The sequence below is a fragment of the Mustela nivalis genome (genome assembly GCF_964662115.1).
Source record: "Mustela nivalis genome assembly, chromosome: 16".
Classification (NCBI taxonomy): Eukaryota; Metazoa; Chordata; class Mammalia; order Carnivora; family Mustelidae; genus Mustela; species Mustela nivalis.
This window is the reverse complement of record NC_139035.1, coordinates 65255780-65283294: the sequence shown is the minus strand read 5'-3', so window position 1 is coordinate 65283294 and position 27515 is coordinate 65255780. Positions and strand designations below refer to the sequence as shown.

At 42.8% G+C, this 27515-nt stretch overlaps 1 protein-coding gene across 1 annotated transcript; it reads left to right on the top strand.

Moving 5' to 3' along the window:
- The first annotated feature begins 1946 nt into the window (after positions 1-1946).
- On the top strand, positions 1947-22865 carry LOC309849996 (pyrin and HIN domain-containing protein 1-like). The gene is made up of 9 exons (XM_082703096.1): positions 1947-2493; positions 6445-6729; positions 7858-7988; positions 8584-8751; positions 12806-12973; positions 16277-16444; positions 19615-20034; positions 21371-21556; positions 22544-22865. Exons 2-9 carry the CDS (start codon positions 6465-6467, stop codon positions 22610-22612), a joined length of 1575 nt encoding a protein of 524 aa, XP_082559222.1. The 5' UTR covers positions 1947-2493; positions 6445-6464; the 3' UTR covers positions 22613-22865.
- Positions 22866-27515: the final 4650 nt, after the last annotated feature.

The following is a 27515-nucleotide window of genomic DNA, read 5'->3' as shown; positions in this document are numbered from 1 at the left end:
AACATACTTTCTTAAATCCTTAAAAATTGAATCTAGCAATATGTAATAAGCGATAGGGAGCCCTGGGACCCTGTGCGTGAACTCAGGGATGCAACACTGATGCCCCATGTAAACCTCTATCATGCTTTGCGTTTCCGTGGAAGGACCAGGACAGCAAGCTGTGTGGGTGACCAGTGGTCCTGTGAATTCATAAATCAAGCCGGCCAACGCTTCCAGCTCTTGAAGATCAGGATACCGCCGCTCCTCCCGGGCTCCTTGGCTACAGCTGCCCTAACAAAATATACAGACTGGGGGTGGTGGGGGGGGGCTGCTTACACAGCAGAAATCTATTTCCTCAGTGTTCTTGAAGCTGGAAATCCAATATCAAATTGTCAAACGTTTGCTTCCTCCTGAGTTCCAGTTCGCAGGCCATCATCTTCTCACTGTGTCCTCACACGGTGTTCCCTGCTCTCTGGGTAGGTTAAAACCTCCTCTTTTTAGAAAAGCACCAGTCCCATTGGATTAATGCCCCTCCCTTAGGACATCACCTTAACTTACCTGCCTCCTTAAAAGCCTGATCTCCGACCAAATACAGTCACAGGGCGGGGTTGGGGGGAGACTTCAACACATGAATTTGGGGGAACACAGTTCAGCCTATACCCGCCCTTTCTGTTTCTTTCTCTGAGATGCAAACTTTGTCACTAAGCTTTCCTCCATGAGCCCAGTGTGGATTTGAGAAGGCCTAATTGTGGTTTTCTGATGTAATTGTTCTTTTGCTTACTTCTGCTTTTCTCCTTAGATTCGCTCTGCTGTCTCCTAGATTGATAGCTTAGGGTGCAGGTTGACTAACATTTTTGTTTTTCTATAAAGAGCCATCGAGTGAACCCTAGGTTCTGTGGCTGGTCTGCTCCACAGCGGCACCATGAAGACAGGCATAGACAATGCATAAGTAAATGAGCATGTCCGTATTGCAATAAAGCTTTACTCACAAAAACAGAGAGTGTGTTAGCTTTGGCACACAGGACTCCAATCCAGTGGGGACTTCTCCTGAAGATTTTGACTATGTGAATTAATCCTTCAGGTAATGAAGAGTCATGTAAGTGTATCTGTTCTCTGTATCAAGAGTTCTTCTATGTATGTTCTACTAGGGAGCTTTCTGCACGACGGCACAAATCATCAATTGTTTGACTACTGCCTATTAGGAAAAATGCACATTTTTAGCATTCCTTTGTTTCATCTATTAAAATTCCAATTGCACTGTATGAATTATGGGGCATTGCTCTGAATTGTCCTTATTGAAGACAGTAATCCGTGTTTGCACACCGGAGTCCCAACCAAGGACATTATTCCACCTGATGACAAGAAAAAGAGCAGGAAAATAGCCTGATATGGTCATTCCCGTATGATCTCTGATCTCTGGGATGGGGACCTCTCTGACCTCCCTAATGTCCCTCTTCACGCATTACCTTAAGAGCAGCTCCACGGATCCATAAAAGCTTCCACCTGCAGCAAAGAAGGAGGGACACCACGTGTGTTTGTGGACATCTTGCCAGGTCCCCTTGCCTCCCCACGACTTACTCACACTTTGGTGGAGTTTTCCGACGCTCCCACCTCTAGACTTCAGCTATCTGACCCTAGGAGGTCAGCCTTTATGGTTGTCTTGCACTCTGGGGATGCTTTTCATCTTCAGGTCTATTTCAAGCAATGTGAGTGATCATTAATTTGACCAGTGAAGTAAAGTAGCCTAGTCTCAGCTGAGAGGGCCGCCTCTCCAACTAAGAACTCACACATCGGTAATGACCTTCTACTTCTGCCAAGCTCCGGGTATGTCAGTTACTAGCTGGGTGAATGCTTCAGGCACTAGTTAAACCGAGAGTGATTCCATAGCCAACCTACCCTCTTCCAGGAGGTACAGTCAAGGGTGAGCAGAGAGACACGCCTCTTCCAGCATCTCCTCCTGCCACTCTGAGAACAGGAAGAGAGGGATAAGCAGTCCGGTGACTCATCCTAACTTTTCTTACATTTGAGCATCATCCACGGGAATACAGGTCTCTGAGGACCCACCCACCAGTGTGCTGGAGTTGTAATGTTGGCACTCGGCCATCTACTGGCATTTGTAACAAAACACTCACTTATACCTTTGCTATAATCTTTCATTTTTGATTAGGCACATACAGGAAGGAAACTGTTGATCTTCTCTGACTAAGGAAATCGAAAGCTAAGAGCCTCGGAGGGAGGAGTCTCGACATTGTGTTGCAACTTCTGCATCCAGGGGGCCGTGCCCCGTGAGGAAACCCCCGCCCGCCGAGTTTTCTGGGACTCTACTAGAGCCATCTGCGCTTGCTAGCTTTCCAAATACTTCTTTTCCCTCCGCCCTCCAGGAGGTCATCACACCCTGCAGTTCATCCTCTGAAGGCTTTGTCGACTTATCTTCCTCCTCAAACAACATAAGCAGAGATTCCTGAATTTCTGAAGAAGACATCAGGATCCAGACTCCTGGAGATTTTCAGCAAGGTGAGGCTTGTGGCTTTCTGCAGACAGCTGTGGGCACCTGCTGGCTGAGCCCAAGACAACCGGGGAGTAGGCAGGGGTTAGTGTATGAAGAATTGGGGTAGGGGGCTGGTATCAACTATAGTTGGGGACATGAAAGCATGAGTAGCTTGATTCTAATCCTTTACTACCTAGACAAGGAGCAGGCATGTTTATCACCACAGCTGACACCTGAACGAAAGGAGGCGCATTTTGACTGTGGAAAACTTTAAAATCTATTCCGCAGGTGACTACTGGCACCAGTTACCTTAGAAAAAGGGTCTGGTTTTCTTCCCTCGGTGGTGTTCAGGAAACTCTTGGTAATCTTGGTACAGTTCTGGTCAGAAGTCAAATTAGGAGCACAAGGAAACTATCAGAACATAATAATAAGTAAAAAAATACATCTGGATTTAAAGCTGCATTGTGGGGGCACGTGAGTGGCTCAGTGGGTTAAGCCTCTGCCTTCAGCTTGGGTCATGATCCTGGGGTCCTTGGATTGAGCCCCGCATCGGGCTCTCTGCTCGGCAGGGAGCCTGCTTCCTCCTCTCTCTCTGCCTGCCACTCTGCCTACTTGTGATCTCTGTTAAATAAATAAATAAATCTTTAAAAAAAAAAAAAAAGCTGCATTGTGGTCTTATCCTGATTTTAGAAGACACTCACACACCCATATACATGCACAGAGCAGAAAAAGTTTCACTTCCCCAGACACAGTTATGCAAAAACATGTTTACCTCTAGTAAGGCAGTTTAATCTTCATATTATACTCCAGATGGTACCACCAGAGCTGGTTTTCCAGTTCCTTTTAGTATTACTGTCTGCCTTCCTGAAAATTACTGATTTTTTTCCTAGTGGCAAAGTATAGGAGAAAGAGGAGGAGATTTCGCCACAAACAGAGTTTCAGAACTGTTGAGGGACTTTCTGTGCGACCTGCATAACAATAGTTCCTATGTGCTTGATCAGAGTGTGAGATTTTTAATGCTGATTTTGGAATCTTATGTATGTTACGTAAACCTGTCGGTTATGCTTATTAATAATGTTAGTCCTAGTTCCTAAGCCTCTACTGAATTTTTTACCTTATTTATTTAATAATTAAGAGATATGTTAAAATCTCCTACCATAGGGGCTCCTGGGTGGCTCCGTGGGTGAAAGCCTTTGCCTTCAGCTCAGGTCATGATCTCAGGGTCCTGGGATCGACCCCTGCATCAGGCTCTCTACTCCTTGGGGAGCCTGCTTCCTTCCCCCTCTCTCTGCCTGCCTCTCTGCCTACTTGTGATCTCTGTCAAATAGATAAATAAAATCTTAAAAACAGAAATCTCCTACCCTAAAATTGTGAGGTTTTTGTCCTATAGTTCCCTCAAATTTATATATACAATAACATAGTGTACATTACTTATGTAATTATGTATAGATGTACACATGTATATAAAAGTGTGTGTGGATGAGTGAGGAGAAACATGCTACATAATACTACAAATGCAATTTCTATATTATAATATGTCAATCATGTTATAAGACATATTATGTAATATTTGTAGCATTAGAAAGGAATATAAAGTATCAATAACATATATTTACAATTAGCAGGTAAATGCATAATGACAACTAGGAGGTCAGCCTTTATGGTTGTCTTGCACTCTGGGGATGCTTTTCATCTTCAGGTCTATTTCAAGCAACACTCGTATAGATAAACTGGGTTTTCTTTTAGTTACTCTTTGCATGATAAAGTATTTTTCTTTCATTTTCCCACCTTTAAATGATCTTTTGTTAATACTCTATTGGCAGATTGCATAAATGCATTTTCCTCCACAAATGCAATTTGTCACTTATCTGGGTAGGCCATTTATGGAGGTGTTGTCTCTCTTGTCTTGGGTCAGGGCTGTATGCGTGTGGAAGGCCTAGGTACACCAGATCAGGCTCGGTTCCAGCTCTTACTTACCTTTGGGCTTGTGGTATTTCTTGGCTCTTTGTGTTATTTTTGGTGTCGAATATTTCCTCCAATAGATGTCTCTGTATAGGACTTTATCTTCTAAACTACCAAGGCCTTGAATATCAGAGAATAGTTTCTGAGACCCTCACATTTAAATATGATTTGGACTAGCTTAAAATTCACCTCTTAAAATTATTTTGCCCTCAAGATACATAAACAATACATCTTCTGATACCCCTGGGGCTACATATGTTTTGGAATTCAGAATTGGGGCATTTTAGAAAGGAAAGGCTATTTAACACACCTACTTTAAATACTGTAATACTAGACACCATAAATACATATGTATATGTATATGTATGTGTGTGTGTATATATATATATATATATATATATATATATATATTTTTTTTTTTTTTAAGAGAGCAGGCAGGCAGAGAGGCAGGCAGAGAGAAAGGAGGAAGCAGGCTCCCCGCTGAGTAGAGAGACTGATGTGGGGCTCGATCCCAGGACCCTGAGATCATGACCTGAGCCGAAGGCAGAGTCTTTAACCCCCTGAGCCACCCAGGTGCCCCAAATACACTAATATTTTAACAGTAAAACTTAGGAATGTTCAGTTAGGTGGAATGAATAAAGAATAAACATTGTCTCCTGTCACCTCATATCTGGTTTTATTTTGCAAATAAATTATGTTGTCACACACACACACACACACACACACACACACACAAAACACAAAAATTTCATTTTAAAAATTGCTCGATTTTGAAATGGATAACGGAATTTGGATGAGAACTACATGAAAATTGACCTTATTTTCCTGTGGTGGGCAGCTTTGCTTTGAACATCAGTTTCAATCTCATCCTTGAGGCTTTACAGGTGACCCACTCTTTATCTCTGGAAGCTTTCAGAGTTTTTAACTATGTTTTTAATAATCTTCAATTCCCCCATAATATATCTTAGGGTTTTATCCTTCACTCTATGGGCCTGATGAATCTGGAAATGCTCACATTCTCTCAAGGAGGAATAATTCTTAGCCCTGGGAATCTGAACATGCTAATTATACAAAAATCACACAAACACGCTGTCCGTAAATGAAAAGAATTTATGACTTTGAATAGAAAATTGGAATCCCTACCATGTACTGAGTCCCACGGGGGAAGTACACACGGTGATAAGGAGACCCAAAAGGACGACACCCAGGCCCAAAAGGGGACTCTGGTGGGTTTCAGGAGACAAAGCCTCAGTGGAGCCTTGAAGGCTGTAAGAAGGTGGTGGGAGGAAGAAAAGTGAGGCTGGCTCTTTGGGAAGCAGGGAGGGAATTAGCAAAGTCATGAAACTTGGGAAGACAAGGTATATTGTGTATTTCTGGAACATATGACATGCAAAATACAAAAGTTACAGATGTAAAAATGATGCAGATTATTCAAGGCTTTCCAAGTTAGGCTAAAAAGCAAGAAATTTTTTAAAACCAAAATGGGGAATGATTGGAGGATGTCGACTGGGATAAAAATGGGGCTCTATACGGGGGAGCCGGCTCTCCAAGAACTAATAAGAGGAATTCAGCCTAGAAAGGTAAAATCAAGCAACTGTAGAAATAACTTCAGCCAATAACTGCTGGGTGCCTGCTCTAGCAAGAAAGTAGAACTCCAGCAAAACAACTACCAAATAGTCCTGATCTATTAGGACTGTGACTCCGACCCCCGACAGCCCTCACTCCACACAGGGCATCAACTACCTCTTTCCAGACCTCCTGCCACCACACCCACCCCCAACCCCACCCAACTCAACTATCATTACTAAAAGGAAAGAATTTCTTAGAAGTCCCCAATGTAGCAGTTCTCAACCCATTTCCCACAGTGACACACCTGGAAATTAAGTTCCTCTTTGTCACACACACACACACACACGCAAGGACGACGCCTTGGCATGGGTGCCTCCCTCACCCGAACCGAACTTTTAAACCATCCGGATGAAGGTATAACACCGTACGGTATTTTTCTCTTTCAGGCTCAGCCGCACCCGGAGAGATGGGGAGTGACTACAAGAGGATTATTCTGCTGAAGGGACTGGAGGCCATCAACGAGTACCAGTTCAGCATCGTCAAGTCCCTGCTGGCCCGCGATCTGAGACTCACCAGAAAAATGCAAGAAGAGTATAATAAGGTCCAGATTGCTGACCTGATGGAAAAGAAGTTCCCAGGGCCTGCCTGCGTGGACAAGCTAGTAAATCTGTTCAAAGACATAGAAGGGCTTGGAGACGTTGTTAAAATTCTTAAAAATGAGAAGAAAAAAGGTAATGGGCAGGAGCCCTCACTGTCAGGGTCCGGGTCCCCCACATCAGAGGGAGCCCTGGAATTGGCATAGCTGAGTGATCCCTTTCCCAATTTCCAAGTGGGTAGCCGAGACGAGGTAGCCCTTCAGACACCAACAAGTAGACAGTTTAGACAATCCCTTTACTATAAAGAGGTCCACTATATTTTACAGGGTGTATTTTGGGGGTGTGGGTAAAGAAAAAAGCAGAAAGAGTTGATGAGGAAAGGCAGAGGCTTCTACATATTACAAAACGTTGAAGAGGGACAAAGAAAAATGAGGAAAAATCGTAAGATTTAAAAATTCTTCGTTCAGTCCGTTTGGTGCTCTGTTACATTATTTATGCCATCATTACTATGTTCCTTAGCAAGAAACATGACTAAAAGTTACTAAAAGTTATGAAATATGACTAAAAGTTTCTTGCTAAAGAACATAACTTTTTTAAAAGAAAAAGCTAATTCTCAGAGATGTGAAGATTTTGCCTCCTCTAAAAATATTTTAAAACGTTAAGTCCAGTATCACCAACTCGTCTTATCACCAATTAGATCAGATTTTCCTTCTCTGGTTTCTGTAATTCAAACAGACGTTCCATAGGAGTTAACCCACCACATGAATTATGAAAGCTGCAGATTCTTTTTTTTCCCCCAAGATTTTATGTATTTATTTGACAATGGGAGAGGCAGCAAAGCAGGGGGAGGAGCAGAGCGAGAAGCAGGCTTCCCTCTGAGCAGGGAGCCTGTTGAGGGGCTGGATCCCAGGACCCTGGGACCATGACCTGAGCCAAAGGCAGACGCTTAACGGACTGAGCCACCCAGGTGTCCTAAAACTACAGATTTTTAAAAAGAACGCATAGGATAAGGTGGGAAAAGGGTTTGACTGAGGTACCTGGGAGTGCAGGGGATTGGAGGGGTGTGCTCATGTACCTGGGGGAGAAAGGGAACTGGCTTTGTGAGTCTGCGCCTGTGCTCTGGTCCGCGGGCTGATGCAGGAGGGGAGCACACCAGCATCCCAGACCCACAAACACGAGCTGAGAGGATGCAGGAATGGAAGTGCTACAGCTGCCCTCAGCCAGCTCCTGGGATTCATCATCTTGTTTTTTTAACTGCTTCAGTTATGAGGCAAAGCGGAGCAAGAGGGAAAGAACCCATGAAGAAAAGAAGGCAGGACTCCCCCAGAACTGATGAATCCACGTCTACTGTGAACGAAGCTTCGGGATCAGTCCATGACGCAGTCATGTCCAAGGTAGGATGGAGAAGGTCCCGTGGAAGGAGCTTCTTCTAGGTTCTATCACTTATTACCTTCTTACGTACACCAAGTGCTTTACTCATTCCTCAACCTGCAAATACAAGAATCGGGAAAAAGGGATTCCAGGAGCAGAGTGAAAACGAGGTTCAGAGGCAGCACCCCTAGTTATGATCACCGTGATGTTTCGGAACTGTGTGCACATCACAAGTGCGGATAAGTCCCCATGAAGGAGATGTGAAGTCGTGACCCCTCCTTACATGTGCACAAAATTGGAAGTCACACTAGGAGAGTAGCTTGCCAAGCCTGCTCAAAGAGACAAAAATTCAAACATAAATTTTATAAATTCCGGTACAGCATTCTTCCCAGGGATGAGGAGGGTTCCCAGGCTCTTGTGTGAATCAATTATATGTGTGGGCTGCCTGCTTTGCCATCATCTCTTAGCGGGATTGAATCCAAGTACCTCCTGGATTTCAGGAACACAGAAATTTTGACATAATTAGAAACTAGTAATAAAAACTTGATTTGCTCAGTAGTAATGATGTGTTTCATCTAATATTGGAAACCATTAACCAGGGGTGAAACTTACTTTCAGAAAAAGAAAATCAAAACAACACAACAAGATGAATCTATGAGGACCCAGCCAACCCAGGAACAGAGTCCGCTTCCAGGACCATCTGCAACCAGCACACAGTCCACTTGTAGCTACCCTCAGACTCCGCAGATGCCCCCACCGACCCCAGGCAGCAGTTCTGCAACTAAGGTACCATCTCCTTCTTCCCATGCTTATACACCTTCACAACATGCTACCAGACTCTCCATGACCTTGAGAGACCTTCTCAGTCACTCTCTACTATGTATAAATTCCCTAAATACCAAAAATCACCCCTTAGTTTACCAAGTGCAGCCACTGAGATTTTGTTGTATTACACGTCCTTTGCTACTTGCAAGGATTGCATTTTGACATAATTCCGGACCTCAAGAGGTCTACTGGCTTGGTCCAGTAGTAGGAGTGGGAAGTGGACAGACAATTGGAGATGAACATGAGAGGATGCTTATCCCTTCTGTTCTTCATTCAACCATTTCTTCTTGACTTGCTGGCCATTCTTCTGGACTCGTGTCCTACATGCGGTGCTCCTCCTCATGTTAGCTATGCGAATGCGTGCTACTTCTGTGATTTGGAATTCATTGCTCCTATCTTTGCACTGGCCCAGGGACAGCTCCTTTCAGACACCAGCCTGCCTGCTTGCCTCTGGCAAGACTTCCCCAGCGCCCGAGGACGATACATCACATCTTCCTACTGCTCCCGTTCGTGGGTCCTTTTACCTTTCCTACCCAGCATTTGCAATCATTATATGAGTCTTACGCTCTCTTTTCTTCCTGGACAATAACCTCAGAAACGCAGGACAAGGGTAGGCAGGTGAGTGCCACAGACATGCATCCCCTCCTCCGCATCTGCCTCTGCGCCGCCATGACAGGGCCCCTGCGGTTGCCAGCACTCAGATGTACAATGTCCATTCTGTGACAAGTGCACACGCAACCTGAGGGATGGACAAAGTAGTATCGTAATCACTGTCCTCTCGAATAGTTTGTGACCTGCCCCCAAGCTGTCCCTGACCGAGCTGGTAGCCCGCTCCCATTACACACACATGTAGTTGAGGGCAGACTCCCTATGGACAAGATTTTTCAAATTCTGTCTTCTTATTCTTGCTGTTGTCAGCCCCTATGACTCCTACTCCCCCTACAGTCTCTCCACAACTTAAGGGATGGAGCTAGACACTTGTGCCTGTGACCTTATCAAGTCAGTGGAACCTCAGCTCCCCATTTTCTCTGCTATGACAATGGCATAGATGCCCATCTTAGGACAACTCCACTTTGGCCATGCATATTGGCTTGGAAAGGACACTTTATATGTCCCCATCTGCCTATATAGGTGACAAGGTCATTTCTTCACACAGAAGAATCCTCCTGCTGCCCTGAAACCGCCTGGGAGCACAGGGACCCCAGGAGCCTCTTCCACCCCCTCAGGCTCTTACACCTACACACCCGAGAGCTGCCATTCCTCCTCTGGGGTCCAGCCTCCTGCACGGGATGCCTGTAAAAAGGTATCTGACTCTTCACTCTATGCTTCACTAGATGAGCAGGAAAGTCTTGCTGTGGCTCATCACGGGGTCTCCCAAGGATTTTCTCTAAGGTGTGGGCTCTCTTTATTCTGTTGCCTCAAAACAAGACACAGACCAATATTGCCCTTGAGACCTGCTGCTCTGTCTCTCCTGAAGCAAACAGCTCAGACCATCCTCTCTGCTGAATGGGACAGGGAGATGAGGGAAGTAAGTTCTGGGAAAACGAACAGTTATGATTTTTAAACATTGTCCAATCAGAAAGTATAACTCAGCATCCAAATCTATTATTCAGATTTAGAAGTTTTCAGTATAAATAATTTTAGGAGATGCTTCCAAAAGTTCTTCTCCACGAATTTAAATTACTACATGTGACAGAAATAGAGAAGCTTCTTTTTTAATTTAAATTTGATTAGCCAACATTTGCTACCTCATTACTTTCATATATAGACTTCAACAATTCATCAGTTGTACCCACAAGTACAACTGTACCTACCAGTTGTACCTACAAGTACAACAACAAGTACTCATCACATCTTATGCCTTCCTTCATGCCCATCACCCAGTGCTCCCCATCCCCCCCACCCACCTCCTTTACAGCAACCCTCAGTTTCTTCCTTTCTTTTTTTAACAGCATCTCATGGTTTGATCCCCTCTATACTTTTTTTTCCATTCCATTCCCCCCCCCCCGCCTTCCACTATGAGCATCTGTGCTGTTTCCTGTATCCCACATATGAATGAAACCATAAGATACTTGCCTTTTTCTGATTGACTTATTTTGTTCGGCATAATACCCACCCATTCCATCCATTTTGATGTAAATATTAAGAATTTATCTTTTGTGATGGCTGAATAATATTCCATTGTATATTTCTATGCCACATCTTCTTTATCCATTCATCTATTGATAAGTATCTTGGCTCTTTCTACAGGTTGGCTATTATGGATATTGTTTCTATAAACATTGGAGTGCACGTGCCCCTTCAGATCACTACATTTGTATCTTTGGGGTAAATACCTAGGAGTACAACTGCTGAGTCATAGAGTAGTTCTATTTTCAACTTCTGGAGAAACCTCCACACTGTTTTCCAGAGTGGCTGCATCAGCTTGCATTCCTCTCAATAGCACGCAAGGGCTTCCCTTTCTCTGCATCCTCACCAACATTTCTTGTTTCCTGACTTGTTAATTTTACCATTCTCACTGGTATGAGGTAATATCTCTTCGGGATTTTATTTGTATTAGGAAAGTATTTCTCATACATAGAGAGGGTCACACACAAAGCATGAAAAATTTGCGGATCTCAATGGAAATACAAGCTCCCTGCATAGGCATGAAGGGCTAACAACAATCTTGACACACCTTTGTATAGAAAATTTAGTGACTGGATTCTAGAAATTGTGCTTCCTGTCTGTGAACTCATCTTTCCTTGATGGACCACTTATCATTTGTCACTCGGATGCTATTGCTAGTCCTGATTCACCAATGGGAAAAATGAGGATTGTAGAGGTTCACAGCTTTCTGGAAGGACCACCCAGGCAGTGAATGTCAGAACTCAACACTTGAACACTTAGTGGTCATGACTGAGCCCATGGTAGGTGGGTGGGTGTTACAATATTTTTTAAGTTATTTTTTAAAACTGATGAATAGACAGGGGCATGTCTGGACATTGTTTCTATAGCCCAGGCTCTGAAAGCCTTCTAATGAGGAAAGAGGTCTTGACAGCATGGGGGGAATGGCTGGTTGTGCATGGTGGATGGTCTGAGGTTGCTCTAATCAGGAGGCTGTACGGAAGAGGAAGCTATTTCCAGGAGCTCCCCCATGCACAGCTTCATCAACTAGTTACGCCTTGTGAATTAGACAAATGAATCCTAAAAGTGGCAGAGATGTGGCAAACTTCTATTGGACGTAGAATGGTACAAAAGGGCTTTCGTTAGTAAAAGTAATGGTAGTCAAGGGCAAAGATTTTACTGACACTTGTGCACTTACTAAACAATTATGAAATCCCAGGTACTGGGAACGGCCTGGGTGAATTCCTGCATGAGCCTGTGTGTTGTTGAGATCTCTGAGGGATTTGGTTGCTTGGTCAGGATCCTGCCTCTAGAATTATGAATCCAAGGGAATCTTTCTGGGATGATAAACAAAGCATCTAAATGGATGAATTTGGGATGTTCTAGACCCAAAGAACAGGGGATGGAAACCAATATGCTGATCTGCAACAGGTACAAGGAAATAAAGACCTGGTTAATAGAACATCCTTCACCCCAGCCGATGTTCTTCTGAGACCTGCTTCCCTTAGAACCTGGGAGGACTTTCTCTCAGTCCATGAATCCAGTGTTCTCCTGAGGAAGAGCATAGATAGGCCAGTCGGCTGCAGAAGTAGAACAGAATTCCACTACAGAGCAAGGAAATTTGAATTATCTGACTTGTTTAAATTTGCAGAGTGACATGGGAAATCCTTGTTGGTTTCTGAGCTGGGCGGATGTTGGAGATATCTGCCCATGTGCTGTAATTCCAGAGTGAAGATACTGCTCTGTGTGAGGCAGAGAAGGGGAGAGACAGACAGACAGACAAGGAGGGAAAGTGAGGGAGGAGAGACAGGAACAGAGAGAGAGAGAGAGAGAGAGAGAGAGAGAGAGAGATGTGTTCTGGGTTATCTGATACTGAAAACCATTAACCGGGGGGAAAATCTACTTTCAGAAAAAGAAAATGGAAACTACACAAAATGATGGACCTATGAGGACCCCGCCAACCCAGGGACAGAGTCCGCTTCCAGGACCTTCTGCAATGAGCACACAGTCCACTTGTAGCTACCCTCAGACTCTGCAGATGCCTGCACCGACCCCAGGCAGCAGTTCCACAACCAAGGTACCACCACCCTCTTCCCACCACTTGTACCCCTCCACAACATGCTACCAGACTCACCATGACCTTGAGAAAGTTTCTCAGTACTTCTGTACTCTGTAAAAATTCCCTAAAAAACAACTCCCACTCATTAGCTTATCAAATGCAGACACTGAGGTTTTGTTGTATTACACATCCTTTGCTACTTGCAAAGTATGCATTTTGACATAATTCCTCATCTCAGGAGGTCTACCAGCTTGGTCTAGGAGTAAGGGTGGGAAGTGGACAGACAATTGGAGATGAACATAAGAGAATAGTTTTAAAAGTTATTGTTACGTTGGTTAGCCAACATAGAGTACATGGTTAGTTTTTGATCTAGTGTTAAGTGACTCATTTGTTGTGTAGAAAACCCAGTGCTCATCACAACAGGAGCTCCTTCATGATCCTACTTTGCCTTCCATTCCTCTCTTTCTTCTTGACTTACTGACCACTCTTCTGGGTTCATGTCCAGCCGTCAGTGCTCCCTGCCATGTTAGCTGTGTGCATATATGCTATTTCTGTGACTTGGAATTCATTGCTCCTATCTTTACACTGGCCAAGTGACACCCCCCTTCAGACACCAGCCTGACTGCTTTCCTCGGGCAAGTCCACTCCGACACCCCAACCACAATACATCACTTCTTTTCACTTCTCCCTTTCAAGGGTCCCTTTATCTTTCCTGCCTCCACTTTCAGCCACTATAATGAGCCTATGTTCTCCTTTCTTCTGGGACAAAAACCCCAGGTTGGCTATATAAGAGATGATAGAGAAAGACAAGTGGAGATGTGAGTGAATCAACTCCTTCACAGTGCCTCTGTGGCACCATGACATGGACAGAGAGGCTGCCGGAGATCTGAGGTACAATGTCCATTCTGTGGTGAACATGCAGCCAACCCGAGGGATGGCAAAGCAGCATATTACTCACTGTCTGTCCTCTAGTAGAGTACGCTTCCCCACCCAGGTGCCCCCTGACCCAGACTATAATCAGCCCCCAACACACACACATAGCAGTTGAGGACAGACTCTCTAGGGACAAGGTTTCTCTCAGGTTCTGTCTTCTTATTCTTCCTGATGTCAGCACCCATAATTCATATTCCCTCCACAGTCTTCCCTCCACACTTGTGGGATGCAGCTAGCAACCAGCACCCATTGGCCTCCAGGCCAGGGGGCGATGCCCGAGACCTTATCTGGTCATTGAAACTTCAGCCCCCATCTCTCTGCTATGACAATGGCATAGCTGCCCATTTCAGGAAAACTCTACTTTGGCCATGCATACTGGGTTCGAAGTGACACTTTCCATGTCCCCATCTGCCTGTACAGGTGACATGGTCACATCTTCTCATATAAGAATCCTTCTACTGCCCTGAAACATCCTTGGAGAACAAGGACCTCAGGGAGGTCTCTCCATCTCCTCAGCCTCTTACACCCACACACCCCTGAGCTGCCATTCCTCTTCTGGGATCCGGCCACCTGCAAGAGACAACTGTAAAAAGGATGTCTGACTGTTCACTCTATGCTTCATTAGGTGAGCAGGAAAGCCTTGCTCTAGCTCGTCACGGGGTCTCTCAAAGATTTTCTCTAAGGTGTGGGTTGTTTGTTCTGTTCTCTTAAAACAAGACACAGGCCAGTAACACCCTTGAGACCTGCTTCTCTGTCTCTCCTAACGTGAACAACTCAGACCATCCTCTCTGCTGAATGGGGCAGGGAGATGAGGGAAGTAAGCTCTGAGAAAATAATTCATTTATGATTTTTAAACACTATCCAATCAGAAAGCATATTTCAGTATCCATATCTTGCCATTAAGATAGAAGCATTTGGTTTAACTGATTTTGGGAGAAGCTCACAATGTTCTGCACAAAGAATTTAAATGACTGCATGTGGCAGAAAGAAATGGAGCAGCTTCTTTAGTAAAGCAGTCCCCACGCCTTTGAGAGGGTCACATACACAGGCTGAAATATGTGGAAATACAAGCTCCCTGCCCAGACAGGAGATGCTAATAACAGTAATGACATTTCTGTGTATCAAACATTTAGGGACTGGATTCTAAAATCTGTGTGCTTCGTGCATGTGATTCCATTCTTCCTTATAAAACCCCTAGCTATTGCTAGTCCCACTTCACCAATGAGAAAAGTGAGGTTTGCAGAGGTTCACAGCTTTCTGCAAGGGTCACCCCGAGAGAGAAATTCAGAATTCTACACTTGAACACTTATCGGGAACTGAGTACATGGTAGGTGTGTGGATGTTATAATATTTTTTAACTTATGTTTTTTAAGTTGATGAATAGACGCTGTCATGGTTGGATGTTGTTTCCAGAACCCAGGCTCTGAATGCCATCTACTGAGGAATGAGGTTCAGGGAGGTGGGGCAGGGGGTCCGTGTTTGCTCTAATCAGGAAGCTTAATGGAAGAGGAAGCTATTTCCAAGAGCTCCCCCATCCACAGCTTCGTCAACAAGTGACACCTTATGAATTAGACCAATGAATCCCAGAAGTGGTAGAACTGTGGCAAACTTAGATTGGATGTAGAATGGTACACAGGGGCTTTCATTAGCAAAAGTAGCGGTAGTCAAGAGCAAAGATTTTACTGACACTTGTGCACTTGCTAAACAATTACAAAATCCCAGGTCCTAGGAATGGCCTGGGTGAATTCCTGCATCAGCCTTGTGTTGTTGAGATCTCTGAGGGATTTGGTTGCTTGGTCAGGATCCTGCCTCTAGAAATATGAATCCAAGGGAATCTCTTGGAATGATTAAAAAAAAAAAAAAAAGCATCAAATGGATGAACATGGGGTTTTCTAGACCCGAAGAACGGGGGATGGAAACTGATAGACTTATTTGCCACAGATGCAAGGAAATAAAGACCTGGCTAATAGAACATCCTTCACCCCAGCCGATGTTCTTCTGAGACCTGCTTCCCTTAGAACCTGGGAGGACTTTCTCTCAGTCCATGAATCCAGTGTTCTCCTGAGGAAGAGCATAGATAGGCCAGTCGGCTGCAGAAGTAGAACAGAATTCCACTACAGAGCAAGGAAATTTGAATTATCTGACTTGTGACATGGGAAATCCTTGTTGGTTTCCGAGCTGGGCGGATGTTGGAGATATCTGCCCATGTGCTGTAATTCCAGAGTGAAGATACTGCTCTGTGTGAGGCAGAGAAGGGGAGAGACAGACAGACAGACAAGGAGGGAAAGTGAGGGAGGAGAGACAGGAACAGAGAGAGAGAGAGAGAGAGATGTGTTCTGGGTTATCTGATACTGAAAACCATTAACCGGGGGGAAAATCTACTTTCAGAAAAAGAAAATGGAAACTACACAAAATAATGAATCTATGAGGACCCCGCCAACCCAGGGACAGAGTCCACTTCCAGGACCTTCTGCAACGAGCACACAGTCCACTTGTAGCTACCCTCAGACTCTGCAGATGCCTGCACCGACCCCAGGCAGCAGTTCCACAACCAAGGTACCACCACCCTCTTCCCACCACTTGTACCCCTCCACAACATGCTACCAGACTCACCATGACCTTGAGAGAGCTTCTCAGAACTTCCGTACTATGTATAAATTCTCCAAATACCAACAACCACCCGTTAGCTTGCCAAATGCCGACACTGGGATTTTGTTGTATTAGAAGTCCATTGTGACTTACAAAGTATGCATTTTGACACAATTCCTGATCTCAAGAGGTCTACCAGCTTGGTCCAGGAGTAGGGGTGGGAAGTGGGCAGGCAATTGGAGATGAGTATACGAGGATGTTTATCCCCTAAGTTCTCCTTTCAGCCATTTCCTCTGAGCCTCCTGAGCCTCTTCCGGACTCATGTCCAGCCTTCAGTGCTCCCTCCCGTGTCAGCTGTGTGACCACATGCTATTTCTGACATTTGGAATTCATTCTTCCCATCTTTTCCTGGCCCAGAGACACCCACTCTTTAGACACCAGCCTGACTGCTCTCCTCTGGCAAGCCTTCCCCGATGCCCTGACAGCAGCATGTCACATCTTCCCACGGCTCCTTTTCAATGAATCCCTTTATTTTTCCCGCCCAGCTTTCAAAAATATTATAATGAGCCTGTCCTCTCCTTTCATCTTGGACAATAACTGAGGATGACAGGGAAAGGCAGGTGGAGATGTGTGAGCATCAGTTCTTCCCTGGCCTGCCTGTGTGTTGCCCTGACATAGCCCCAGTGGCCGCCAGCACTCAGGGGTACAATGCCCATTCTGTGTCGAATACACAGGCAACCTAAAGGAATGGCACAGCAGCATATCAGTCACTGACCTCTAGTATGGTTTATGACCTCTCCCAAGCTGTCCCCTGACCCAGGCTGTCCCCTGCCCCCAGTACACACATAACAGCTAAAGGCAGCTTCCTATGGACACATTTTCTCAACTTCTGTCTTTTTTCTTTTTTTTAAGATTTTATTTATTTTTTTGAGAAAGAGTGTGTAAGAAGTGGGAACAACAGGGGTAAAGGGAGACTCGGTCTCCCCACTGAACAGGGACCCTGTAGGGGCTCAATCCCAGGACCCTGGGATCTTGAACTAAGCCAAAGGTTTATCCTTAACTGCCTAAGACACCCAGTTGTCCCTCAAGTCTGTCTTCTTATTCCTGCTGTTGTCAGCACCCATAACTCAATTCCCTCCACAGCATCCTTATTCCACATGGGATATAATTGGTCATTTGTTTGATTTTATTTTTGTGTTTTCCTCAATACATAACAGAGACCACTTATTGTGGAAAAGAGTGTAGAAATACAGAGTCAGAGCACTATCACCCATTCTTCTTCTCCCATTTTTATTACATAATTAATATTATCTTAGGAAATTTAGGAAACCAAGATGCACAGACAAAAATAAGTAAAATTTTATTATCTGATCTCTCTTACATCAAACGTCACATTTTAAAAATAGTCTTTCTGATTTTACCCTTTGTTATGTATGCACAAAGAATATCATTTTGTCACATGACATATATTTTTCTATAATCCAATTTGAGGAGTTTTTTTGTCACTTAATATGCTTTAAAGTGCTATTTAACTCAACGAATGTAGATTTAAATTCTTATTTTAACGTATAAGAAAAATTACATGGTTATTCCATAAATTAGAAAAATAACTGTATTATCTGACTTTAGGTTATTTCCAGAATTCCTCAGACCTGCAATGAGCAAAAGAACACGTTTCCATTAGACATGCCTGCGCCAGGGTAGATCCATAATCGTTTTCCAGGTCAGAGCACAAGAAGCATTGCTGGTCTGTGGTACAGCCAGCTCGCGGCTTTGTAGGCAATCCTGGCACTTCTACCTTGGTCCTTGCCTTCAAACTTCCATTTACAGATCGATAATACCCTCTCATTCCAAGTGCTCTCCTGAAACTCTGACGTGATTCAGGCCACTCGGGAGACAAGATGTCAGAGAAATTCCCCTGACACTTGGCTTCTCCACTGACATGCACCTCAGGGTCCTGCCATGATTCCAACAGAACAGTGTGGTACGATCACCCTTCTGTGCGCTTGGCTGAGACCCCTTTAATAGGAGACAGATTAATAAGAGAAAAGCAAGCAGAAGTTTGTTATAATAAAGATGCTTCATATATACCTGGGAGAAACCAGGGGAAAAGTAGTAACTCCCTGAGGTGGCCGAAACTACCCACTGAAATACCATCTTCAGCTAAAGACAAGAGAAAGGAAGGTGTGGAGACCACATAGGGAGATTACCAGGATAGGGGATAAACAAGAGTGTTTGTTATGCAGATTTCGTAGGTTGTTTTTCCTCATAAAATTTTCTTGTGGTTTAGAGGTGTCCTCTTCCTGGTGGAGAGAGAGAGAGACACTCTTATAAATGCATGTTCCTTACAGAAGGGCAATTTCTATTCTCTTTGTAGAGCTTTTTCTAAATCTGCTATTTTTCTAAATAATCAGTTCAATATAATTCTATGCCAAGGAAGCATATTTTCAGACGGCGAATCCTGCTACGCTTCAAGAGCCTGGAGCCAGGACATTTCCAAATTAGGAAAGTTCATGAGATTCTCCAGTGCTTGTTTAACCTCTTTTTAGCATAGCACTTCTTGGAAACGGATTAGTGGTTTCTGTCTTTTATTGCGACATCTACTGGAACTGATTCCAGATGAAATCAGTGGTTTCGGACTAGAGCCCTTCCCACTGTCAGTGCTGCTAAGATGATTTATTTTCTTCCCTATTTATAGCTGTGCTATAAATATATATACTGTGCTCACTAAACTGAGTTGATTCGTAAATTAAGATGATATATTCATCGTCATCTCTACTGGGAACCCCTTCATGACAACATGGCTATTGCCTACTTCCTCTACACATGACAGAACTCTCCTAGGAGAAATACATTTCATCTTGGGTTAATCACTTTTAGAGAAAAATATTATTCCTCTCAAACTCATAAAAGGATGAAAAAAAAAAAAAAAAAAAAAACTATGTTTAACTCTTCTCCATGCCTTTCATGGGCTACATCATAGCAGATCGGCCATTTCTGCCTAGCTCATTTTTCTCCCAAACCCATCCAATCAGGTATTTCTGGAGTCTCAAAATTGAACGTAGGTGGCTCTCGCTAGAAAGTGACTGTTTTCCCTTTCCTAACGGTGCCTTTTTTTGGTGTGTACTTCCAAGTAGAAACCAAGATTGAAGGTTGTACCCACAGAAGCTTCCATAGAAGAGGGTTTCCAGAAGGGCCCCAAGGAAGTGATGGTGTTGAAAGCAACAGAACCATTTTCATATGATCCCATGAAAGCAGAGAAAAAGATGTTCCATGCCACCGTGGCTACTGAGAGCCAATTCTTCCAAGTAAAGGTTTTTCATGTCAGCCTGAAGAATAAGTTCATCCCAAAGAATATCATCGCCATATCAGATTACCATGGTCGCAATGGGTTCCTGGAGCTGTATGGTACCTCTCGTGTGTCTGATGTCAATTCTGACCAAAAGATGGAAATCTCAAGCAGACTAATCCAAAATGCAAAAGCAACTCCTAAAATCAATACTCTTTACTCACAAAAGCCAGGAACATTTGTGAGTGGGATATATCAGGTGCATAAGGTAAGCCCAACACCATTGATTTGTACTATTTCTTCTGCAACCCCAGAGTTTGAAGATCTGGATTTGCCAAGTAGAGTCTGGTTAACTTCTGAAATACACGAACTCAAGAGGTCACTGACCAGTGTAGTTGGGTAGAAGCTTCCCGCTTCAGGATATGGGCTAGAAAAACTCCTCATGATCTGCTTCCCAAGGTAATGCCATGCAAACTCTACAGAAAGATATTTCCCAGAATCCTTGGCATTTATCAGATATAATGATCCGGTCACAAGTATCCTGGTCCAGTAGAGTGCAGACTTTCTATTAGTATACATATTCTTATGATTTTGTTTAAGTTCTGTTTCATCCCATTTCAGTAGCAGGTTAAGTTAACTGTGAATAGTTATCCTCTCAAACTTGGATGCTAGTTGTGACAACCAGAGTAAAAACTAAAGAGATGACTCTGCCCTAAAATGCAGCTGTTTCCAATAGTTAGCTCAGATTCTGATCATCTGAATCTTAAAGTGCTCTTCTCTTCACAATCGCTCATCAAAATTGTTGTGCAACTGATTCTGGCATTATCTAATAGGAATTATGGATATTGAAAACACTAGAGAAGTCATGTTGCTTAATACTCAATTTATGGGGCACCTGGGTGGTTAAGCATCTAACTTGATTTCAGCTCAGGTCATGATCTCAGGATTATGAGATTGGGCCCCACATTGGGCTCCATGCTGGGTGTGGAGTATGTTTAAGATTCTCTCTCCCTCTCTGATGGTCCCTCCCCCCAAAATTTTTTTAACTACTCAGTTTATTAATATGGTCAATAAAATGCATAATTTGGGTTTATTCTTAGAATTAGTGAAGGTATCTCTGTCCCAACACATCATGGAAATACTAAGTGGGGCCAACCTTACTTTTCTATGGGAAGTTTTATTCCATATTCCATTAAAGGTGTCTTCTAGGGTGGCTCTTTCCTTCTACCCCTGTTCTTTCCTGTGCCTTCTGTGTAAGTGGCTGTGCACACAGGTGCATATGCAGAATTAGTGAGTAGTGAGTGAGAAGAAACCTAGAACAATGGGACTAGATGATCTAGATTCAAGATTCGGGCAGAATTGGAGGAGTGAATAAATAGAGAATGGAGAAGAATTACAGAAATGATATAATCTACTTAATGATGACTAGTGGAAATCCTCAGACTCATAAGGAGAATTCGCTGGACAAAATAATTTAAACTATTTTTTACCCCTCCTTCTGGACCCCTGTCAGAGACAAAAGTATACACCCACACCCTGTGTTTCTCATAGATGTGGAAATCTGATCCAGTTCTCAGGAGAAGGGCATTGCTTTTCTTTTGTAGAAAAACGTGTTGAGTGAGAACATCATTTTGTATGAAATACAAGATAATACGGGGAAGATAGAGGTCTTTGTGTATGGACGACTGACCAACGTCAACTGTGAGGAAGGCGATAAACTCAGACTCATCTGCTTTGAACTCAGCATGGATCCAAGACAGCTGAGATCTGTAATTCACAGTTTCATCAAGGTGGGAACTTCTGGGGAACATCATTTTTCCATTATAGAAGACTTTACGAAAACCAGATTGATGTCCTTTCCATCATTCTTTCTTTAAGAGAGAGAGAGAGAGAGAGAGAGATTTTTAATCACTTTGAAGAGAGAAGCCCCAGAGAGGCCTTCAAAGTATAGAAAATTAACTAAGTATTATAGAGGTGGTTGAATGTATCAAAGCAGGGAGATTATTTAGTAAATTTGGGCTTCATTAAGGCAGATTTGTTTCAAATCCTGGCTCTGTGATTTCCTAACTGGCTAGTGAACTTAAATACCAGGAACCTTATGTTCATCATCTATGATATGGGGAGAATATCCTCTATCCCAGAGGATGTTAAACAGAGCTCATACCAGACCTAAATGATCAAGAGTGCCCTGAATATCTCAAAACACAAAGTGACCAGCCTTTAGTGAGATATACAGACCGGTCTACACAGACAGAGGGCATTGGTACTACGGGATTAAGTCCACGCTCTTCATCACACACACATGCATGAGGGATTGTGGGAAGATCACCAAAGGATAATACTGGAATGAAACAGGTCAATACAAAAGTTGATGCCTCTAGACACACAGCAGGTCCACACTCTTAGGTCTCTCCAGTTCTGAGGCCCTCAAACCCCCAGCCTTTCCCTCATAGCCTCACTTTCTTCCTACTCATTTTCCCAGTGAGAACCTTCCCCTCAGCTCTTGGCCTTGAGTACACCTGCTCCCTCCTCTCTTCGGCCCTGTCCACATGCACTCATGCTGCGTGTGAGTGACTTCCTCATTTCATGGTCTCAACCAAGGTGGGTGGGGTGACTCAAAGGACAGAATTCACTGAAGGAGAGAAGTGAAAGCAAGAGCCTTACAGGAAAAGGAGAGAAGGAATATAGCCAGTGGCTGGGAGAAAGAGTCAGTGCAGGGAGAAAGATAGAATCAGTTGCATCTCAACTGTTTTATCACCATCTCTTTCCTCTTTAAGGTCATCAAGCCCAGGAAAAACAAGAAACAACCACTCGGTCCTGATTCACATACGGAAATCTCACTGTAATATCCTTCTAAAACCTGGATGCCATTAACAATGATGCTATGGAGGTAAAATCTAAGTATAGAAAAAAAAATACATACATATATCTGAGAGAAGTTCAAGATATACCAGCATTAATTCTGGGGAATAGAGTGGTAATGGGTACTTTTTATTTTATTTTTTATACTTTTATACTTTCTGGTGTCTGTGACCATATTTTGCATGTATAATTTTTATAACTTGGAAAAAATAATAAACTTTTTTTATTGTAAAGGAATTCTATAACAGGAGTCTAACTCTTCGGTGTGTTGCTTCAAAGCAAATCATCTATGGCTTGCAGATCAGGCTGAGCCCCCCAAATCCCAAGCAGTATTTGCATTTATACTCTGGGTGTGATCTTAACAAGTTGAGGCTGGGGTCAAGAATAGGCATGTCGGACGGGTTGTGCCCTGCTCAGAGAAGGCCAGCTGAGAGCCCACATCAGCCCAGAAACCCTCTGTGCTTTGTTTGCCAAGAGCTGTGTCTTAGGGAAGGATTGCTTTAGCTCAGAACATATTTCCTGGTTGTCATGCTCCTCAAAGGTGGACTCCATCAGGAAGTTGCCGCAGGCAAAGATCTACATCAAGCAAGCACTGAAGAATCCTTAATTTACTATAGAGCCCAATGGCAGAACGTAGGTATCCCCAAGCTGATATTTACAGTATATTTATTGATCCCATATTTACTACCTGATCTTTTGCAATTACCTTGTGTCAGTCTCCAGCCTTGCTGGAGATGGTTGATAGTTTTCTCCTCTTTACTCTCCTACTCTGAGAAAAGCAAGGAACAGAAGGTGAAATCACTTTCCTAATGATACTCAAATGGTCAATCCCAGTCCTCGGTTGAGAATCAGGCTGTGGTCCTGCTTTGGGGTAGGTGTGTGAGGGGGATGGAAGGTGGACGAGGAGGAAGCTGTGAAGGACAGAATGGGATGTCTCCCTCTGGGAAGGTCCAAGGCTGTTCATGTGCAACTAATCTAAGGAAAAGCAGCATTACAGATCTGCCTTCATGGTTCAGGGCCAGGGTGCGTGGAAAAGGAATGAGTTGTTCTCACTTGTACTACTTTCTTTCTGAGGTGTATCTTTTATTCCGGAGGCTTAGATGCCAAGAGTAAAATAGAGACTTACGTTTCTTCCTTGCCTGATACCATTCCAATAACATATATAAGTAATAATATGCATGAATATATTAATAATATATATTATTAGGATAGATCTATAATATATATTAAATATAGAATATACATAGTATTTAAGTACATATACATTCAAGGTAATTTTGGTCATTGTGGGAAACCAGACAGTGAGGGAACATACAAATACTGAGTCCAGTTTCTTCATCTGCAATGAAAAAAGGGAAGTTTAGAGAAATTGAGAAAAGTCGTCAAGATCATAACATCACTCAGCTAGTTAGGGAAGAGATTCCATGCTAAGAAGATGTCACTGACTGCTAAAACTTCCTCCAAATCAGACTTGATTTATGGACCCTCAGGATATACGTGGTGTCCCACAGAAATGATGTGTATTCTGAGCTATCTACTCATAGTCTTTATGTTCTTACTCTTATTACTCATATTCTTATTACTTGATACAAACTTTCTGTGATTGACTATTCTATGGTATGTAGACAATGGTGATTAAGAGTTAAAGAATGAGTTCTTCCAGGGACCTGCCCAGTCCATGACTTGACTTCCCTTACTGTAGTCCTGATTCCCTCAATGAGCTTGGTATTTCCAAGCATACTGTGTCTCCAAAGGAGGTCAACTTGAGGGGCACAAAAGAATTTGGGTCTTTGATTTTGTATTGACATAAATAGCTTCATCCTCTAACACCATAGACCTTGTCTCTTTTTGCACTTTGTACCTTTTGGAGTTTCTCCTCTACCCCAGCATGAAGTAGGTGAGAAGCTAGAACTTCCCCTAGATCTGAAGTGTGGGATCCAAGAGAAATTCACAATTCAGAGACACATCTCTCATCACAAACCCCTCATTGCTATAGTTGTGCCAAGTGGTCTTAAGTGGTCTTAAGGTATGCAAGAGGCAGAGAAATATCTCCAGGGATCTCAAAGTGTCGCCGTATGGCTCTGATTAGAAGATATACATCCAAACTGAATGCCTCATTTTTTTCATTTATAAAAACAGAGCTAATGATGGTGGCCATTAAACAAGGCATCTATATAAGCACTTAATAATTAACTAGCCTATAATACTTAGTAAAGAAAGCTATTACACTGCTGTTTGTAACTTACATTTCTTATCTAATGGTATGTGTTATAAATTTTTATGTGTCAGAACATAGTCATAAATCTAGTCATATTCAATAATAAATTTATCATGACTAATTTAATTCATTGTTTACTTCAATTATTTTGAATTTTTTTATTTAAAGCAATATTTATGTAATGCCATAAGTCAAGATTTTCTAGGTTAAATACCTATAAGTAGATCAAGGAATATGAATATATGTGTTAATAATATTGCCAAATTGATGTCCCAATTAAATACTTCTAAGAACACTATTCCTAGTAATTATATCATTATCACATTTATAAACTAAATATTATTAATCAAATGGATAAGAAACACTAATTGTTTTAAAATCCTTGATCCAGGGTAACCTAACTACCTCAGTCATGTGACTTCTTGATCTTGGAGCTATGAGTTCAAACCCCACACTGGGCATAGAGATCATTTAAATAATAATAATGAAAGTCATAATAAAATCCTTGATCCAGTTTTTGTGAATCTTTTAAAAAATAGTTTTATCTGATTAATTATAGAAGCAATGGATGTTTATTCTACAGAGATCAAAAAGCACAATCAAGAGTATTAAAAACAGGGACACCTGCGTGGCTCTGCCTTCAGCTCAGGTCATGATCCCAGGGTCCTGGGATCAAGTCCCGCATTAGGCTCCTTGCTCAGCAGGGAGCCTGCTTCTCTCTCTGCCTTTGACTGCCACTCTGCCTACTTGTGTTCTCCCTCTCTCTCTCTCTGATAAATAAATTAATTAAATTTAATTAAATTTTAAAAAGAGTATTAAAAACAACTACAATTTTTCTTCCTATATGGTATACATATTTTCCATTTTTTAAATTAAGGTTTAATACACATACAGTAGAATTTACTGTTATTACTGCAAAGTTCTTTGAGGCTTTTTTTTTTTTAAGATTTAATTTATTTATAGAGTATGATGAGCAGGGGAAGGGGTAAAGTGATGGGGGGAAGAGAAAGAATCTGAAGCAGACTCCATACTGACTGAGGAGCCTGACATGGGGTTCAGTCTCATGACCCTGAGATCATGACCCGAGCCCAAATCAAGAGTCAGATGTTTTAACCAACTGAGCCACCAGACACCCAAAGTTCTCTGAGTTTTTACACATGCATGCCTCAGTCAAGATCTAGATCTAGATTTTGAACAGTTCTAGATCTTGAGCAAGATCTAGAACAGTTCCACTGTAGCCAAAATTTCCTTCATGCAGCCTTATTACTAACCCTTTCCCCATTCCAGGCTCCTGACAACCACTGATACAATTTCTGTTTTTTAAGTTAAATTTAAGTTTATTATTAAAGTCTTATCAATGTATGATGTTATATTAGTTTTAGGCGTACAATACACTGACTCAGCGATTCTGTCCATCATTCAGTACCCACCAGAAGTGCAGCCCGCCTCTGTCACCATACGTGGTTACAATATCATCAACCATGTTCCCTATACTGCACTTTCCATCTCCATGACTTATTATTTCATAATTTTGCCTGTTCCAGAATTTCACAAAGTGGAACTAAAAATGTATACGTGGGGCACCTGTGTGGCTCAGTTGACTAAGCGGCCTACGCTTGACTTTGGCTCAGGACATGATCTCATCATCATGAGCCTGAGTCCTGCGATGGGCTCCCCATGGGTCATGAAGCCTGCTTGAGATTCCCTTTCTCTCTCTCTGCCCCAACCCTGGCTTGTGAGCTCTCTCTCTCTCTCTCTCAAAAATAAGATAAAATGAAAATGTGTGTAGAATTCTAAGCCTGCTTCTTTCACTTAGTCGGATGCATTTAGGATTCATCTGCCGTTGTGGGTATCTGTAGTTTTTTCTTGTCCTGTTGTATGGAATTCGATTGTGTAGATCTGCCAAGCTTGCGTATCCATTCCCCAGGTAAGGAACACTGAGTTGTGTACATTTGGGCCTAATACACATCAAACTTTTATAAATATTCACATTCAGATGCTTGTGTTGACACAGGTTAGCATGTCACATGGAAAAGCTTGGATCAAGACGCAGCTTTATACAAGAATATGCTTAAATTTACATGAAATCTCCACACCGTTTTCTAAGGTGACTGTGACATGGTCCATTCCCAGCAGCTGTGTTTGACCATCTCGCTGGCCCTGCACCTTCCCCGGACCCCGCCTTGCACACACGTGTTAACTTCTTAACAAGCCTGCAGAACGATTTGCTAAGTGTTTGTGGCATTGGACGCTCCCACAGTTCCAGTTCTTTCCTGACCCCGTCAGTCCTTGGTGTGGCCAGTCTTCTTCAGTTTCAGCCCATTGAGTTGGTGCATACTGGCATCTCACCGCACTTTAATGTGAATTTCCCTAAAGACGAATTATTTTGAGCAGTTTGTTAGATGCTCATTTTCCACCTGTGTACCTTTTTTTTTTTTTTCCTTTTTAAAAGTTCAGCTGTTTGTTCTTACTTACAGGGTTTTGAGAGTTCTTTATAAGTTCTGGGAACAGGGTCGTTAACAGCTGTGTGACTATTGAATACTAAGCCTCAAATTATGACATACTTTTCTATGCCTTAAAGGTATCTTTTCAAGAGAATTTTTTTATGTTGATAAAGTTATCAACAAAGGTATCCTCTGTGCTTTTGGAGTTATATCTAAGAAATCTTT